General features: G+C 42.0%; 1 protein-coding gene across 5 annotated transcripts in view; it reads left to right on the forward strand.

Moving 5' to 3' along the window:
• MTOR (mechanistic target of rapamycin kinase) overlaps positions 1 to 19,826 on the forward strand; it is a 119,422-nt gene that overhangs the window by 18,433 nt on the left and 81,163 nt on the right. For 3 of the 5 annotated variants that reach the window (XM_046660390.1, XM_046660392.1, XM_046660393.1), the window contains exons 13-23: positions 347 to 552; positions 3,046 to 3,168; positions 4,090 to 4,179; positions 4,301 to 4,393; positions 5,104 to 5,238; positions 5,478 to 5,607; positions 6,944 to 7,194; positions 15,648 to 15,734; positions 18,299 to 18,466; positions 18,966 to 19,078; positions 19,397 to 19,559. In XM_046660390.1, coding sequence (XP_046516346.1) covers positions 347 to 552; positions 3,046 to 3,168; positions 4,090 to 4,179; positions 4,301 to 4,393; positions 5,104 to 5,238; positions 5,478 to 5,607; positions 6,944 to 7,194; positions 15,648 to 15,734; positions 18,299 to 18,466; positions 18,966 to 19,078; positions 19,397 to 19,559 — 1,559 coding nt within the window. Of the gene's footprint in view, positions 1 to 346; positions 553 to 3,045; positions 3,169 to 4,089; positions 4,180 to 4,300; positions 4,394 to 5,103; positions 5,239 to 5,477; positions 5,608 to 6,943; positions 7,195 to 15,647; positions 15,735 to 18,298; positions 18,467 to 18,965; positions 19,079 to 19,384; positions 19,560 to 19,826 lie in introns of all 5 variants that reach the window. The other 2 variants (XM_046660389.1, XM_046660391.1) reach the window with 1 other exon arrangement.

Here is a 19,826-nt window from a genome sequence, read left to right on the forward strand (position 1 = left end):
TTTATGAAAAGAAGCAGTCTAGGAAAGTTTAGGCACTTTGGGCTGTTGAAAGTAGCCAGTTTCCTTGCATGGCCTCGCTAGAGACCTTCAGCCTCAACAAGCTGATGTTCAGCTCTTTCTCTGACAAGGCATTAGGCGTGGCTACTCCAGATTATTGGTGAAAGATAATCTGTCTTTAGTTGTATTATCTTTGCTCCTATGAGTAGAGAAAAGAAGGACAGGTTAGATGACAGAAAGATATCTAGAATACTCTCACTAGACCGATGGCACTGGAGGTGGGGCCTGGGATAGGACTGAAGGGATGAGATCGTTGAAGAAGCGTTCAAAGGCTCAATTGCTCTTGCAGACCCTGACATCCGCTACTGTGTCTTGGCATCCCTGGATGAGCGCTTTGATGCACACCTGGCCCAGGCAGAGAATTTGCAGGCCCTGTTTGTGGCCCTGAATGACCAAGTGTTTGAGATCCGGGAGCTGGCCATCTGCACTGTGGGCCGGCTCAGTAGCATGAACCCGGCTTTCGTCATGCCTTTCCTACGCAAGATGCTCATCCAGGTAATGATATGACAGTCAAACCTAGAGGCAGTGGGGAAAGGGCTCTCATCGTGAGAGCTTTTTGGGGAAAGAGAGCTGAGGACAGGGAAGAGGGAGAAAGATTGAGATACCTGGTAAAAGCCACATTTGGCTCCAAGAGTCACATATTTTCCCAGCCTTGTCATTGCAGTTGTAGTGCTTATCACCTCATAAGCCTCTTGTCAGTATGACTCCAGGGTGCCTTTTAGTCCCAGGCTAACCTCTCATGCAGCTCTCTTTTTTCCTGGCAAGTCACCAGCGATTCCATTTCTTGGCCCTCTTTGCTCAGTCTGCTGCAGATGGTGTCAAGCATCCCAGCCCCTCTCTGTCCTTTCACTCTCCTGCTTTTCTTGCTGATGCCAGGTCGAGCACAGAGGCCAAGTCTGAGAATGGTTCTAGCATTGTTTCTCGTAGTCATTGCCCCTGGTGTGTGGTCCCTGGCTTTCATTCTTAAGTAATGTGAGATGCCAAGCTAAGCTGCTTGGACTAGAGCCTAAGGTAGATTCAGGTTGGCATTGCTGCTAGATCTAGTAGAATTTTCAATGCCTGTGGAAACCTGATTCCTCAATTTCTGTCTTCACCTACCCAAGTAAGTTCTCTGGCCTCCTGTGAGTGATGCTTGGTCCAGTCCTTCCTGCCTCAAGTTATTTCCACCCACCTCTGCTGGGTCTCAACGTAGTTCACCCAGTCGTTTCCTGTCCCCTCACCTCCACCCTGTCCCCACCTCGCCCTCTGCTTCCTGACCCTCCCCCATGGTTTCTTTTGAAATAAACACTTTTCATAACATATAAATAACTTAAACATAGAACACCATTAATCTATGTAACTTTCGTCTTAGAGAAATGTCATTTATCCACAGTATGTCGTAATTAAAGTGATTATAAATTTTATCACCAATTAACAAATTAGAAGATTACACTTACGTTGGCACTTCTGTTTTTGGCTTAATAGTTTATTTCTTTAAGTGCTGGCCTGTGTTGTTAGGAGTGCTCATCATTTTAAGTCTTTGTAAAACACTTAAGGTTTTGGGAAGGAGAAGAAATCATTGTTGAGACTGCCAGCTCAAATTGTGTTGAAATAGCTTGATGTAGGAATGCCTCCTGATGAGAACATCAGTGTGTTCATTGAGTCAGCAGACATGTTGAGCACCTACTGTGTTCCAAGTACTGCTGGGTGCTGGAAGCATGTCAGCGAACCAACCAGGCGAGGCCAGCATCCTCCAGAAGCTTGCAGTGAGCTCTCAGGCCATCTCTTTCTTATGTTGGAGAACATGAAACATGTTGAGTGAATTTACCCTGTGCTGAATTTATCCCTTGAAACTACAAAATGTTAAATAATTTTTCTTGATTTAAAACTTTGATACAGATTTTCTAAAGTTGAATTACACATTTCCATGCCTTGGTAAGGGACATTACCTAAACGTACTTGGCCTTTCTTGATGTCTTGATCATCAGGGTGGGCATTGGGCATTATTATTAGGGTAGAGCAGTGCTCTCTGGCTCTGGACGTGAATTTGGGGTCTTTGATTTGGCCCTGCGCTGCCCCAGAGTCATGCTCTCCTCACTGGTACCCGTTTCCTCCCAGTCAGCCTTCTCTTCTTGCTGTTGTGGGTCTGTTCTTAGTATCCTCTCCATCCCCTCTCTCTGTTGCCTGCTGTGACTGGGGAGAAACAGGTTGCCGAGGGGATCCCAAAAGTCAGGATTATTAAATCAATAACCTAGACAAAATATAATACTAAATTGTAGACTCTTCTTCTGGGTAGCTGAGTTAACGTGGGCTTTGTTTTCTCACTGTTCAGAGATTTCCTTTTGGCAACTTCAGCTCTCTAGAAGTCTGTCTATATTAAATTGTTTATTGCTGTGTCACCCTGAGCAGAACCTGCTGATTTCTGTGTTTTAAGGATGTCAGAACAAATGGTTATCTCTGTTCATTAATGTCCAAGGGGATTCTGTTGATATGATCCCCATTTGAGTTTATCTAGATGTGCCTGAAACTGCTACTGAATATCAATATTTATTTCAATATCATAGCTGTTCTGACTGTTCTTTGATTCCTTTGTCATTATTTATAGGCCTCTTAGTGATTTGCTGTCTGGACAAAGATTTTTTTTGCAGAGCCCTTCCTTCATTCCTCATTTCTGTAACACCCTGCTCACAGCTGCCCCTATTGGTCTGCTCAGTCTTCTTTGACTGTGCTATGCTGTTAAAACTATGCTTTGGAGAGGACCATGGGACCTTGGGGTGCTGTGACAGAGGGAGAAGGGGCTTGTTTCAAACAGTTTTTCTTCCAGTCACTGCTGTATCCAAGACTGTTCTGTGAGCTGCAGAGATGTCCTTTGTTTTTAGAGTATCTAGCAGCTACTTGATCCTCAGTGAAGTTCTGGTTCCTTCCCCTGGTTCCCTGCCACATTTTCCCGTTTGCCACACAGTTCCTCCCTAGAATTTCCTCTGCCATACTGAGCCTTCTTCCTTGCAGATTTTGACAGAGCTGGAGCACAGTGGCATTGGAAGGATCAAAGAGCAGAGTGCCCGCATGCTGGGGCACCTGGTCTCCAACGCTCCCCGGCTCATCCGCCCCTACATGGAGCCTATTCTGAAGGTATCTCCTAATAGCTGGAGAGGCTGGCCCTTTCTCTCTGGGTTGTCCTCTGTCAGCTCGTTTGGGATGATGGGAGTGTTTCAGTTGATAATTTCTGTGGTCCCGGGCTCAGGGACAAGGGCCATATCAAGCATTCTCAGTTAAAGAATACCAAGAATCTCGCCAGTTGTTGGTAAGGGCTCTCCTTATAAGAGATAAGATACAAGATACAAGATAAGATACTCTTCAAGCACATCATTAAATGTGCTTGGAGGGGCCGCCCCCGTGGCCAAGTGGTTAAGTTCGCGTGCTCTGCTTTGGCGGCCCAAGGTTTCGCTGGTTTGGATCCTGGGTGCGGACATGGTGCCACTTGTCAGGCCATGCTGAGGTGGCATCCCACATGCCACAGCTAGAAGGACCCACAACTAGAATATACAACTATATACTGGGGGAATTTGGGGAGAAAAAGCAGAAAGAAAAAAAAGATTGGCAACAGCTGTTAGCTCAGGTGCCAATCTTTAAAAAAAGATGTGCTTGGAAATGAGAAGTAGTAGATAATGGCATAAAATAGCTCCCCCAAAATGAAGGAAAAAATGAGCCTTAAAATCTGAAACAACCTTCAAATCTGAATACGTTAGAGTCATGCGAAGTCTTTCATAACTTGTGTAAGTCTGGGCAAATGCTCACACAGATATAGTTTGGAGGAGGCATGGGAAATGTTTTTATATCGTGGCACTCCCCTCCCCACCCTATATGTCACACTTGTGCTCAGGATGAAGAAAAGTTTGAGAATCCACATTCCAGAGAAATCTTGGATTCATAAAGCCTAGAAGTAATTTATTTATGACTGAGATGGTCTCTTGGGTGAATTTTACTTATGTAATAAGAAAGGTTTCTAGTAGATTCTGCTCTGCATTCATTTTCTCATATCTTCTTTCCAAGGCTTTAATTTTGAAACTGAAAGATCCAGACCCTGATCCAAACCCAGGTGTGATCAATAATGTCTTGGCTACAATAGGAGAATTGGCTCAGGTAAGGGGACAACTGCTTTTTCCATAGGGTAGAAAGACTACTATCTAACCTCTGAGGAAGTCAATACTTTTTAATGCCAGAATTTCTAATCTTATCTACCACCCTCTTTTCCATTTTGCAGGTTAGTGGCTTAGAAATGAGAAAATGGGTTGATGAACTGTTTATCATCATCATGGACATGCTCCAGGACTCTTCTCTTTTGGCCAAAAGGCAGGTGAGTACCACTCCTTCTTGATTGAGCAGGACAGGCCCCAGGAGGCCAGGGACCTTGTCTCTCTCGGTCACTCAGTATTCTCAGCCAGTGCCTAACACAGAGCTTGGCACATGATAGGTACTCAGAAATGTTTGTTGAGTGGGTAAAAAGAAGAAAGACTTGGAGCCAGAATTAGCTGTCATCCTGACCCAGAGTCACTTTCAGTAAGTATCAGGGCTGATCAGTGCCATTTCCTGTAAACAAAAGAAAATGCCGATCATCTGCCAGAGCCCCGGCCCCTAAAGAGAAAAAGAAGGCCTGGGCCTCTGACTGTGGAGGCTAGCAGAGCTTCTGCTCACCCTCCCCCAGCCTTGGCTTCACTGTGGTCATTGAGGTCATTAGGTGACTAGACTAAAATTAGGAGCAATCTTAATTTCCTTTTGAGTCATAATTCTCCGGTTCATCATTCAGGATATGGGAGGCCTATGTGTTTCCTTTGAGAAAGGTACAACTAATCTTTCTCTTTTGATCCAGTGATTGTTGTATTGGTTTGTAGCCTTGTTTTCATGTCCTGACTCTCAGGATTTCTGTTCATGGTTAGTGTGTTACTGGAAATTCTTTTCTTGTAAAAACCTCCAAGACTTTATTTTATCATTTAGAAAATAGTACAAACTATGCTTTCTTTGCTCTCTTACTGGCTCAACAAACCATGTCATCTTTTGCCTGTTCAGGTGGCTCTCTGGACCCTGGGACAGTTGGTGGCCAGCACTGGCTATGTGGTGGAGCCCTACAGGAAGTACCCCACTTTGCTTGAGGTGCTGCTGAATTTTCTGAAGACTGAGCAGAACCAGGGTACCCGGAGAGAGGTAGGGAACATGGCAGACTTGGTCTTTGAAGACTGCTGGGAGAATGGAGAGAGAGAGAAGTTTGTGGCATTAACATGCTCTGATGGTATTGATTAGACTCCCCATTTCTCTCTGTTTTGTTCACGTAGCTGGTCATCCGGGTATTAATTGGGTATCTGGAACATGAGAGGAATATCCATGAAACCTGTCGTAGTCGGATGTTGTGATGTTTTCTTTTTCTCCTCCCCTTTCCCACCCAGGCTATCCGTGTGTTAGGGCTTCTGGGGGCCTTGGATCCCTACAAGCACAAAGTGAACATCGGCATGATCGACCAGTCCCGTGACGCTTCTGCTGTCAGCCTGTCAGAATCCAAGTCAAGTCAGGATTCCTGTAAGTTGAGGGGAACCGTGAGAGACTCACCAAGTTCCTGCCTCACAAAGCTGTTGCCGGCCGTACAGAAAGAGCCTTGGGTTGGATGGATAACTATGAAATTATAGCATACTGGCTTACTTCGAAACATTTGAACGGAAAGTCACTAATTTCCTCTTGAATCACAGCAGGGATGCTGCTTCCCAGTGTGTCCAGAGTCCTCACATCCGTCCAGATTCTTTGTCAAGGGTCAACAGGCTAAATCTTTACTCACTTTTTGGTACTGAAGAGAGAGATGTGAATAATCACCCCATCGTCTCTGTTCGTCTCTCATTCTTTGTTAGTGCTTCTTTGATGTTTTCTATTCCTATGGCACCCCAGGAGGAAGAGGGTAGAATTTATTCTCCCTGTTTTGATTGATAGGGAAATCTGAGGCAAGGCTCAAGGTCATAGAAAAACTAGTAGCATTCAGAATCCAGGGCTCTCTTTTCCATCAGGTGGTCTGTCCTTAGAGCCCCTTTGCCTTTTGACAAGTAGCCTGAGTGACTGGGTAGGATGTGGAGAGTTTTCTAGACTTAACCCATTGTCCATCAGGGCAGGCTTATTTCTGAAAGTGTGGAAGTTCAACAGTGGCTCTCCCAACTATTTTGCCAAAATAAAATAATTTGTTTCTAAACTCTGTGGTTGGGGTAATATTGCTTTCAATTTGTTCTTCTGTATATTCAAGAACTATGCCTGTGATGTTATCCTGTCACACCCATGGCTGTCAAGAGCAGAGCCTGAGCCATATCCCTCAGGTTTTCCTCCTTACTTGGCAGCCCCAGTCATCCAGTCTCTTGATCCTTCTAGTTCCTCCCCTCCTCATTGCACTACTATCCTCTCTCCCCCAAGTCCTTGAGATCCTTGTTGTCCAGGTCAGGTAGCATTTGCCGCTCACTTGTCTGAATTCCCCGGGGGGACCAAGCAGCTGCTGAACAGATGTTTGCCTAATTTAATTCCCTTTACTTTCATTTGGGGGAGTAAGTATTTTTATTGATGGTTTCAGTTACTAAGTTGTGAGCTGTAATGATAAGCTTAAGTTAAACATAACAATTTAAAGAAAACCCATCACGTACTGTTTTAGGCTTCTGTAGTTTGGGTAATGGAAAAGCCAGAAACTATTTAGTCCTTGATGGTGAGAGTCTAGTCATCGGTTGCTAATATACCCCGTATTCCCGATGGTGTTAGAATATAGCAAGGAGAAAGATATGAATGCTAATGATTGTCAGAAGGGTTTTTGTTTATCATTAACCATGCTCTGCCTAAAGTCAGAATCATGTCACATTTGGCTCATGATTCTTGCCATCATTTGTCCTAGCTGACTACAGCACCAGTGAAATGCTGGTCAACATGGGGAACCTGCCTCTGGACGAGTTCTACCCAGCTGTGTCCATGGTGGCCCTGATGCGGATCTTCCGAGACCAGTCCCTCTCTCACCATCACACCATGGTTGTCCAGGCCATCACCTTCATCTTCAAGTCCCTGGGGCTCAAGTGTGTGCAGTTCCTGCCCCAGGTCATGCCCACGTTCCTGAATGTCATTCGGGTCTGTGACGGGGCCATCCGGGAAGTAAGTAGCTAAAACCCCAGCCCTTGCTCCTCCCTGCTCCGAGCTACACCTGCATGGGAGATCCATCTCCAGCTCAGCCCCCTAGTCATGCACTGTGCTTGCTGCTGAGCCTAATGCCTCTCCTGCCCCTTAACTTCCAACACCTAAGCCTACAGATTTAATCAGCTCAGCCCAATTTCCTGGTTTATCCCCTCAAAATGGCTAAAAGATGAATGGCCTATGGCGATGAAGAGTATTGTTCGTCTCAGTAATCTAGAGTTCAATACAACTGTCTGGTAGAATGTTCCACAGTTTGGATTTCTGGTTGCTTCTTCTTACATTTAAGTCAAACCTTTTCAGTGAGAATACTGCGGAGGTGAAGTTGCACACGTCTCACTGGATCTCTTAATGTCAGTTTGTCTCACTATTGTTGATGCTAAGTTTGAGCCGTGGTAAAGTTGGTATGCATCAGATCTCTCCATTGTGAAGTTCCCTTTTCCCTTAGTCATTAAGTAATCTCGGGGGTGAGACTCTGAGACTGTATGGCTGTCCTGTTCCCCGACTACCTTTTACCCAATGATTTCAGCATCTCTTGATGGTCCTGGCCTGAATCAGTTGTCATACTGGTTACAAAATAGTGACTTTCTAGTTCTATCATTCCTTCTACTTTTAATAGCTGGCACTTTTCTATGAAGGCTTTTCCCCTTTTCCTCCCGCTTTCTCTCTCGCGCTCTTTTTTCTTCCTCTAAACCACAGAGCACACAGTGGTTCTGTGATTCCTCTACCTGCACCGCCACTGGCAGCAAACCTGCTAATAAAGTTCAAGGGAACTTTGCAGTTCCTCCTCTTCTCAGAAAATATTCCACAAGGGTGTACAGTCAGCATACTGTGCTTAAAAGGTACTTGAATTAGTTATTTTTCCCTCTGTGGTCATATGTCCAATTGGGTACACTTTTAGAGGCGAGAGGACCTTTTTAGAAAGTATAGTTTTTGACTTTGTGCCTGGAGTGTAGAGGTACAGTTTATTTTTATGTAATCAACCTTATTGAATTCTTACTAATTCTAGTAACTTACCTGTACATTTTCCCAGGTTTTCACTCTAGGTAATCATATAGTCTGCAAAAAGACAAAGACGGTTTTGATTTTTTTGTTTTAATCTGTAAACCAGTTACTGCTTTTCCTTACTGTGTTCCTAGACCTTTCACTACAGTGTTGATTAGACCCAGTGACAGTGGAAATCTTTAATCTTCTTCCTGATTTCAGTGGGACTGCTGTTAAGATTTCACCACTAAGTATAGTGTTTGCTGTAGGTTTTTGGTGGATAGCTTTTTAAAGGTCATAAGTGTTCTCTTATGGTTTTAGTTTGCTAAAGAGTTTTTATCATGAATGGGTATTGGGTTTATCAAATAACTGCCTTTTCTTTATCTGTTGTGTTCATGTGGTTTTTCTTTCAATGCGTTAACATGTTGATTTACAGTGATAGATGTTCTAATGTTGAAACATCCTTGAATTCTTGTGTTAAAACCATCTTGGTTATGATTTATTTCTTAATATATTCATTTTGTATCTAATATTTAATTTAGAATTTTTGCGTCTGTGTTCCTGAGTAGAATTGGCCTGTAGTTGTTTTTTTTTTTTAACTATAGGTTCAAAAATCTGTTTAGCTTTTTTGTTTCTGAGACAGTTTTGGTCACATTTTTCTAAGAAATCATTTGTTTAAATTATAAAATATATTGGCATGAATTTATTTACACTATTCTTTTATATTTTAATTTCTTTTTTCTTTCTTTCTTTCTTTCTTTTTTTTTTTTTGCTGAGGAACATTCACCCTGAGCTAACATCTGTGCCAATCTTCCTCTATTTTGTATGTGGGTTGCCACCACAGCATGGGCGCTGATGAGTAGTGTAGGTCCACACCCAGGAACTGAACCTGGGCCACCAAAGTGGAGCGTACCAAACTTAACCACTAGGCCAGGCGGCCAGCTTCTATATTTTCATTTCTTTTTTTTTTTTTAAAGATTTTATTTTTTTCCTTTTTCTCCCCAAAGCCCCCTGGTCCATAGTTGTATATTCTTCGTTGTGGGTCCTTCTAGTTGTGGCATGTGGGATGCTGCCTCAGCATGGTTTGATGAGCAATGCCATGTCCGCGCCCAGGATTTGAACCAACGAAACACTGGGCTGCCTGCGGCGGAGTGCGCGAACTCAACCACTCGGCCACGGGGCCAGCCCCCTATATTTTCATTTCTTGCTAGAGATTTGTCATGGTATTTTTCATTTTCAAAGAACCAGCTTTTGCCTTTGTTAATCTCTCTTGTATCTTTGTTTTCCTTTTTTTTTTAGGAAGATTAGCCCTGAGCTAACTGCTGCCAATCCTCCTCTTTTTGCTGAGGAAGACTGGCCCTGAGCTAACATCCATGCCCATTTCCTCTACTTTATATGTAGGACACCTACCACAGCATGGCGTGCCAATCGGTGCTATGTCTGTACCTGGGATCCAAACCAGCAAACCCCGGGCTGCTGAAGCAGAACATCTGCACTTAACCACTGCGCTGGGCTGGCCCCTATATCTTTGTTTTCTACTTCATTAATCTGCTCTTTATTATTACTTTCCTCTGATTTTTTCTGCTTTTAAAAAAATTATGTTTAAATATTAGCTCATTAATTGTCAGTCTTTCTTCTTATCTAATGTAATCTGTTAAGCCTATAAATTTAACTCCAGCTGTTGTTTAGCTGCATTCCAAAACTTTTTAAAACTTTATTGAGATGAAACTTACATACCATAATCACTCTTGTTAAGTGTAAAATCCAGTGATTTTTAATGTGTTTACAGAATTGTGCAGTCTCACTACAATCTAATATTAGAAAATTTCCATCACCCTGGAAAGAAACCTCCTGCACCTTGGCAATCATTTTCCGTTCCTGCCCCAAACCTAGGCAACAACTAATCTTCTTTCTGTCTCTATGGATTTGCTTTTTCTGGGCATTTCATAGAATTGGAATCATATGTTGTTTTTTGTGGCTAGCTTCTTTGAGGTTCATCTGTGTTGTAACATTTATCAGTACATTCCTCTTTTGTTGCTGAATAATAATGTAATATTTTCATTATTATTCATAAATAAGTATTTTCTGATGTTTGTTATGATTTCTTATTTTTAGAAAAAGGAAGTGTTTTATTTAGATGAATTAAAATGGGTGTATGACTAATATGAAATAAGCAAAGCTCAAATCAAGTCATGGAATCCTTGAAATGATTTCTTCTTTCACCATTGAGTTATTTAAAAGTGGATATTTTAATTTGCAAACTTACAGGATTTTAAATTTCTTTTTTGGATATGGATTTCTAACTTACTGCATTGAGTTTACGATTCTTTGATATTTGCTGAAACTGCCTTAATGATCTAATGCTTGGTTGAGTTTGAGAAGTGTTTCTCCTATGCTGGGAATAGTGTGCATTTCCTACTTTTATACACAAAGTTCTACACATGTCATTAGATTTGAAGGTATTACTAGTTCAAATCTTTTGTATCCCTATTAGTTTTTTATCTTCTTTATCAACTACTGAGAGAAATGAGATAAAAATCTCCCTTTACAAGGTGTATTTATTAATTCTTATAGTTTAATCGTTTCTGTTTTATATATTTTGGGGGTTTTATCATTAGGTACATACAAATTTTAAATCATCATATCTTCCTGTTAAACTGAATCTTTTATTATTTTGCAATGACCCTTTTTTATCTTTAATAATACCTTAAAATTTTTTTGCTTAATATTAGTATAGCTACAACAACTTTTTTTGGAGGGTGTATGTCTTTTTTTATCCTTTCAACTGTTTTGTGATATTTTTGCTTTAGATGGATCGCTCATAATAATAATACATATGATAATACAGCTAGATTATCTTTTAAATCCACTTTGAAAATCTTTGTCTTTTACTCAGTGCATTTAGCCCATTTGCATTTATTGTGATTGCTGATATATTTGGGTTTACTTCCACCATCTTACTTGATGCTTTATTTTTGTCCTGCTTTATCTGTTTATTTTCTTTCTTTTCTGTTTTCTTGGGGGCTTCATTGAGCTTTCATTTTCTTATCTTTTGCCCTCTACTCGTTGGCCACCTTTAGTTTTCTTAAATATTTTGTAATGGAATATTTCAATCATGAACAAAAGTAGATAACATATTAAAGTTTTATACTCATCAATAATTATTAGCTTTTTATCAATTTGGTGTCATCATATTATACACTCACTTTTTTTTCTGGAGTATTTTAAAGCAAATTCTAGATATCATATTATTTCAGCAATAAATATGGGTTTTTTCCCATATCACTCAATCTCCCTCCCTTCTCTTATGTTATTATCTAGTATCACTTTGTCTTAACCACCAAATTAAACATTATTACCGTTGTTTTATGCAGTGTTTGTTTATATTCTTCCACAACTTGCTATTTCATTTCTCATCATTCTGTCTCCTATCTCAGTGTTTTCTCCCGAGATCATTTTCCTTCTTCCTGAGGCAAATTCCTCTTGTGAGCATCTGTTGAAATAAACTCTGTTTTTGTTTATCTGAAAAAAAATCTTTATTTCACCCTCATTTAAAATCTTCATTTAGCTGAGAATACAATTCTGGGTTCTCCTGCAACTGTGGATATTATTCCACTGTTTTCTGAATCTTTTTTTTTTTTGCTTTCTTTTTTTGCTGAGGAAGATTTGCCCTGACCTAACATCTGTTGCCAATCTTCCTCTTTTTGTGTGTGAGCCACCACTACAGCATGGCCATTGACAGACGAGTGGTGTAGGTCTGTGCCCAGGAAGGGAACCCGGGCCACTGAAGCCGAGCATGCCAAACTTAACCACTAGGCCACTGGGGCTGGCCTCTAACTTCTTTTGTTGCTGTTGAGAAATCACGATTCCTTTTTACTTAATTTCCCTTTTCTCTATGGATATTTAGATCTTGTTGTTGTTGTCCTGAAGTTTCGCTGTTGTATATCTAAATGTGGATTTCTTTTTCTTATCCTATTTGAGATTTGTGGGCTTCCTGAATATAAGGATCCACATTTCTATTTTTTCCTTTCAGTATTTGATTCAACATGTAGAGCTTCTCACTCTGTCCTTAATGTCTCTTAGTTGCTTGTCCAATTTGTCATCTTTCTCTCTCAAAGATGCCTTATGGACATTTCTTCACATCCATTTTTTGCTTGCTAATTCTTCAGCTATGTCTTTTTGACCTGTCATTCAGTTTTCAGGTTCAACTACATTTTCGCATTTCTAAAGTTATGCTAGGTTCTTTCAAATATGCCGATTATTTTTTGGTGGTATCTTGTTCCTTACTCATATTTTTTTATTCTCACTTTTATTTCTTTCAACTCTTTAAGCAGATAGGTCTTTTCTATCCCGTAATTCTAACAGATGTAAAATCCTTGATGGATCTGGTTCTGTTGTTTATTGTTTTTGCTAAGTCACACTAGCAGTGGTCTATCCCTATATGTGTTTCATAACTTTGGATCAAGTATTGTATTCAGCTGGGTTTTCCCTGGGGCAGCACTAGAAAATCTGCTCTGAAGTTGCATCTCTCCAGAGAGGATTTACATTTGCTTCTGCCAGGTGATCTGGGGGAACTTTAAGTTAATTTCTTGGCTTAGAGTTTCTCAGGCCACACAGATAGTTAAAATAACTCCCTAAACTCATATAAGAGTGGCCTGAAATTACAGACTCTTAGGGGAAACGTTTTTTTTTTAAAGTCTCCTTTTTTTTGGTGAGGAAGAGTGGCTCTGAGCTATCATCTGTTGCCAATTTTCCTCTTTTTTTTTCTCCCCAAAGCTCCACTACATAGTAGTACATCCTAGTTGTAAGTCCTTCTAGTTCTTCTGTGTGGGATGCCCCCACAGCATGGCTTGATGAGTGGTGCTAGGCCTGTGCCCAGGATCCGAACCCGCGAACCCTGGGCCGCTGAAATGGAGTGTGTGAACTTATAAGTGCTACACCATTGGGTGGGCTCCTAGAGGAGTCTTTTTTTTCTACGTAAACCCCACATCAAGACTGACACATTTTTCTTTGTCTCCTTTTGCTAGTAGACAGATTGGGAGGGGGGATTCATCATTTTTCTTAATATGTAACCCTTTGAATGTCTAGCTTTATGTGAAAGGTTTCAGTTCTGATAATCTAATAACAATGTTTGCTATCTGTTATGCATTATTTTTAAGCATTTCATAGGAGGATTTGGGGGGAGATCTAATCCACCATATTTTCAGGAACAAAACTGTATGCTCTTTTAAAATACTAATGTTTTTGGGGGAAAAAGAGAAAAAAGCTTGAGAAAGAATCGAAGGGAGAAGAAATAAGGTGGCCACCCGGGCTCTACCTATAATGAGGTACTTGCCTGTGTGTATCCCCCCTGTTGCTACTCCTTATGAATTGGCCACTGAGAGGCTTCCCCATGTACATCTAATAGGAAATGCCGCAACAATCAGGAGGCATTTCTCCTTTCTGTCCTGTGGTTTGCCCTGACCTCCCTGCCATCCCCAGTGCCCTGCTTCTCCAGCTTAGATTTTCTTCCCTCTTTCAGGTTTCGCATGACAAAAATTTAACTACAGAACCATCAAATTTAGAGTCTCATGTCCCTTGATCTGTAAGGTATTTTTTAGGGACCATTTCACACAAACTGTCAACGTGATTCTGTGAGGAGGCCCAGGAGGTGGGTAGGGATGGCTCTACTGAGTCCAACCTGGGCCATGTGGTGACCAGCTTCTACCACCTAGCAGCCATTGATGTCCCTGTCATTGAGAATTAGTCAAAGCTCTTTGGGCCCAATCCTGTGTGTCCTGTCAGTCTCACCTCTTCAGGTAATGAGTTCTGTAAGTCTGTTAGTCAATATTTGAAATAACACTTTTTATTTATCCCTAACACCCAAGTTTCAAAATGTGCATAAGAGTGAAAATATGTATGTTCATCACTAAATTATCCTTGTTAGAGGAGGGCAGCAAAGACTGAGAGGGCTATAAAAGTCTTTTGGGGAGGGGGGTTTAGAATATGATTTACTACTTAATATTGACATGTAGCACTATTTGAAGATGAGAACAAAATAAAAATACACCCCAAAGACATCTTTAACCTGGATGTCCCTTACCCAAGCCCTCCTCATTCCCATCCTTATTGAGTAGATGGCATCTCCTCCTAAAATTGCAAGGTACCAACCTAAAGAGAATCTCCTTAACCCATCCCTCCCTCAATTTGCTTGCTGTTTTAGTTGATAATTTCTTAGAGACACAGTTAACAAAGACCTAATTAATTGAGTTAATTACTATAAATCAACTATGGTGCCCATAATAGTTAGCCGCATTTATTTTAGAAAGTAAGTGGTAGTGAATTAGGGCTGAATAAACAAAATATATGTTTATAGCTGATTAAAAATTTCATGTCCATCTTTTTTTTCCAGAATGGAAATAGCCCATATTTATTGAATAGTGACAGGCCAGGCACCATTCATATTAACTTGTTTCACACATATTAACTCATTTACTCCTCACAACAGCACTGTGAGGAAGGTGCTGTTATCCCCATTTTTCAGACGAGCAAGTCGAGGAGCAGAGATGTTAGGTCATTTGTCCAAGGTTAGCAGCGTGTCCCGGATTTTCATCCAGGAGGTCTCGATCATTGCAGCTTCCTTAACCTCAGAGCAGCTCTCCCACTGGCACACTACATGACCAGAACCGGCTAGTAAGGTCCTCAAGTGCCTCTCGATCCTGAAGAACTGGGATGATGCAAATTTCTAAGAACTGCCTCATTTTTTCAATGCACACGGGACCCAAAGGAATGTCATTGTTCATCATTATTTACTGACTCAGAAATGTCTTTTTCACTTGTTCAAATGAGGCTCCAAAAAAAGACCCACACATTACTGTATCTATTTTCTGGCGGCTCTGTGTGGGTCTGTGGTGCTGGTCTCTGAGGCTGATCTCCCAGAAAGGACTCTGAAGCCAGTCTTGCACCAGATTGTTCATGTCCATTTTTAAGTCTCTAGTGACTCCAGAAATCCTTCAATGATGGCTCATATTCATTGAGCACTTAACATTCATTGAGTATTCATGTCCCTGTTCTGATGCTTTCCAGGTCTTAATCCCTTTAATCCTTAGAACCAGTCTGTGAGACAAGTACTGTTATCCCCATTTTCCCACTGAAGAGGTGGGCACAGAGAGGTTAAATGAAGGTCGTAAGCCATAAGTGACAGAATGATTCAAAACAGGCAGTATGGCTCCAAAACCCCTGCTATGCAGTAACTGGTTTACCTGGTGTGTAAAGCCACTGACGGTTGTTTTTAGCCACCACCACCGTCACCATCACAGGTTTAAGTCTGATTCTTTGTAACTTACTTTCAGTAGATTAGGTGGTGCAGAAACCGGTTCTGTAGTTGTCTTTAGGTAAGCCTGGGAGTTCTACATCCTTCATGGCGCCAACTTGCTGACCTCTTCTCCTTTCAGTTTCTGTTCCAGCAGTTGGGAATGTTGGTGTCCTTTGTGAAGAGCCACATCAGACCTTATATGGATGAAATAGTCACCCTCATGAGAGTGAGTAGAAATTAATGCTTCGACCTGTTCATCAGTGTTCGGGTCCAGGAACATTCAGAAGCAGGTTTGGATAACATGGTCATTTCTTTCATGGGTCATTGTAGAGCTGTTACAACCCGAGCTAAAAAGTGGAGCAAGGTGTCCTCCTGGGTTACAAAAGGAGAAGGAGGGGCTGTTGCTGCAGGCTCCCAGAGGCAGGAGTCCAGCGTGTGGAGTCTGAGGAAGAATCCCGAAGTGATGTTCTGCCAGAAATAGACACTTGAGTTCTTTAATTTCGCTTTAATATCACAACAGTGCTTTATCGTTCCCACGAAAGCCCTCTTCCTTACTGCCCGTAAAACCACGGCCTTAAGAGAGGATTGGGGATTGGGTTTTCCTAGGGCCGTTAAATACGATGGACTCCTGTCAGGCACTGAGGAAGAAGCTGATGCTTTACCCTGCTACCTGCAAAAGCATAAATGCCACCGTCTGACTGCAGTGGTGTGAGGAAGGCTCACGTCCCAGATTTTATACCATGCTTTGAGCAGGTGCAGAGGACTCCCCATTGATGGCAATATTGTTCTTCTGTTTGAGAGGGAGGCCTGCTTCCTGCTGTTCTATATAATTTAAATGTCTCTGTTGGGAAGGTTGCTTTGCAGAGATGACTATGTCCTCAAAGAATTGGAAGATAGTTCTTCCAATGGTTTCTGTTCTTCTACACCAGACCTCTATAGTTAGCTTGGAGGAAGCAGCAGGACCAAAATCAGAGTGTCTGGCTTCAAAAGTGGAACTTTCCCAAAACTGGGTCTCAGAACTGAACAACTCCTATATGTATAAATAATTAGAAGCTGCTCTGTTCCCTGACTCCTGCCACAGAGGCCTCTGTACAAGGAAGAGTTAGGCAGAATGCTAAAGTTGTGCAGAATGCTAAAGAGCCTGGTGGGTAGTATTGGGGGGAGCAGCAGGGGAGAAAGCAGTGGACTCTGTGGTTTGAAGCTGAAGGAATCGGTGACTTATTCTCCCCAAAAAGACTTATGACCAAAACAGGGATTTGAGGTGGGGGCCTCACACCTGCAAAATACAGCTTTCATTCCCTCCCAAGACATAGAAGGTGCCACAGGGGCCCTTCCTCTGGCTATTAATCCTGAGTGTTCTAATGAGCTCCCTTGAGCCCAGGAGGAGAAGAGTCTTCGTGAACAGTGATCCAGCCCACATCCCTGGGCAGGCTGCCTGGCTTCTTTGAGGTACAGAAACCACTGTGAGCAGCCGATAGTAACACAGTGGGGAGGTGGGTGGCCTTTCTCTAAAGAAGGCAGAGTGTGAGCCAAGTGCATGAACGTCAGACGAAATGTGGAGGCCATAAAATCTGTGCTGTTTCTTTGGCAAAGCTTTTTATCTAGAGAAAATAGCTTTTTCAGAATATTTCTCTCTCCAAGCAGAGAGAAAATTTTACCAGCATCTTTTAGTATGGTTTTTACTTTCTAAGCTATTATGCTTAAAAAAATTTTTTTTAATAAAAATACTTTCTGCTTCTATAAAGCCTTTCATCTGAGGAGTTACCCTTTTTTTCACTGACTTCTACTCTGAATTATTTGGGGCCCCAAGAGTATTAATATGCATGTGTTGCCATCATTAGTAGAGTTTCTGTTGTCATCGTCTCCTGCTCCGGAGGTTTTAAAGAAGTCAGTGGACAGCTATCATTTTTAGTTGATTTGAAAGTACAGCTTTTTCTGGAGTCGGAGACTTGGACCAATTTGCCTTGTAGTACTGAGGCAGGATGCGGCAAATTGGCCAAGTCTTTATTTTAGTAACTTATGTGAAATATAATTATATGGCTGTAGAGAAGTGCTCCTTTTGTGGCACTATCCAGGACTGAAAATATGGGACAGATGTCAGATGCTATCTAGCAAACTCTAAATCTAGAAAGGGCAGGAAATCTTCTTAATACTGGAATTGCCCTCTGGTAGAGACCAGGTGGTGCCCAAAGTAAAGAACCCACCTTGGACAGCTTGAGAGCTAGAGTGACACAGACTTAGTCATTCATTCATTCTGTAAACATGTTTGGGTGACTGGAAAATGCTGGGTACTCTGCTAGATTCTGGGGAGACAGAGATGGATCAAAGGGGTTTCTCGCCCTTAACTAGCTTACAGACTAGTAGAGGGTGGGTGGCAAAGAAAAGTAAGTATTACAGGCACTAGAAAAGAGGAGGGCAAAGGGACCCAACGAGGATAATGGCAGGAGAACAGGAAAGCCTTCGTAGGAAAAGTGAGACTTGAGCTAGGTCTAGAAAGACCAATAGGGCTTAGGCTCAGCTAGAGGTGGGATGCTAGGCAAAGAGCAGCATGAACAAGGCACAGAGGAGCGAAGCAGCTGGGAGCATTTGCAGAAATGCACTTTCATTTGTCACTATGACTGTGACATAGGATACAAGGAGGCCCAGGGAGAGGAGGGTAGAGAAGGAGTCCATCTTGAGGCAGACTGTTCTCACTATATTTTTGCTTCTTTTTGGCCATCTCAGTTCCTTGGTTCATATTTCAACAGAAGGGCACCTGGCTTTGCTCTTCTACTTCTTCCCTCTTTATAGGAATTCTGGGTCATGAACACCTCAATCCAGAGCACAATCATTCTTCTCATTGAGCAAATTGTGGTAGCTCTTGGGGGTGAATTTAAGCTGTACCTGCCCCAGCTGATCCCGCACATGCTACGTGTCTTCATGCATGACAACAGCCCAGGCCGCATTGTCTCCATCAAGGTGAGTAGCCCAGGGCATTTTCTCAAGAGATTTCAAGGGTCCATCAGAGTCCCTGCATGGTCACCTATGGGGCAAGACCCTGTTTGGAGTGTCAGGGTGATGCTCAATCCACAAGACCGAATCCAAGGAATTCTAATATCCAATGCATGCAGTTTACAGTTTATAGAATGTTTACAATCCTCTCTTGATTATTCTTACGTTTTGTCTCCTTTAATGGATTATTCTTGGTAAATGTTTTATCCCAGACCAGTTTTCTCTATTATTCAGCGATGGATTCCTTATCAATTGAAATAACCTCAGAGAAAGCAAAGTAATATATAAGCAAAATAAAATGAGGGGAAAAGATGCTGCAAAAAAATATAGTGCAAAGCCACTTAAGAAGGCTTTTCAGAGTCCCCACAGAGTTTTGAATTATCCATCCCACTGTCCCCTCCAGGTACTTAGATACTTGGTACCTGACTGAATTTGCTCATCTCCATGCTTTGGATCCCTTTTGCAGTTGCTGGCTGCAATCCAGCTGTTTGGTGCCAACCTGGATGACTATCTGCACTTGTTGTTGCCTCCGATTGTGAAGTTGTTTGATGCCCCTGAAGTTCCACTGCCATCTCGAAAGTAAGCACCTGCTCTTTGGGACTAACAGTCATCAAGCTTTTAATCTTTTGTTGAATATGTCCTTTTCTTAAGTTCCCACGCCACCTTTCTACTTTTTTTGTTATTTCAACTCCCCTTATTTTAGTCCAGAAATGTCCCACATTTATGGAAATCTTAACTTTCCCCATCCCACTGGAATATATATTGGATCCTTGTCACCCAAAATACCTCAGAGGCCATTCCTTCCCATTCGGTGCTGATTGTTAAGGTAACCCTCAGCCACTTCTCTTACTTTGGGAATGCATGTTAGCAATTACCATATGTTAGCGATTGTTGTAGGGCAGCGTTAGAGACGGTGGACCGCCTAACAGAGTCCCTGGATTTCACTGACTATGCCTCCCGGATCATTCACCCGATTGTTCGAACACTGGACCAGAGCCCAGAACTGCGTCCCACAGCCATGGACACCTTGTCTTCACTTGTCTTTCAGCTGGGGAAGAAGGTAAGGCAGGAGTTTTAAACAGACATGCTCTTCTGCCTGCCTTGGGGAAGAAGACTTTGTGAACTCCTCTATTGGTTAGTCTGTAGGTCTCAACCACTGTCAGAGAGCTAGGAATTGTTTGCACTTTTTTGCTTCATTTATTCAGCAAATATTTATTGAGCCAGCTATGTGGGCTAAGTGCTGTTCTGGGGATAAGACAGTAAACAGAATGATATCCTTGTTCTCACAAAGCTTACATTCCAATGAAGCAAAGTTAATAAGCACAGT

Source organism: Equus quagga, chromosome 5 (genome assembly GCF_021613505.1).
Source record: "Equus quagga isolate Etosha38 chromosome 5, UCLA_HA_Equagga_1.0, whole genome shotgun sequence".
NCBI lineage: Eukaryota > Metazoa > Chordata > Mammalia > Perissodactyla > Equidae > Equus > Equus quagga.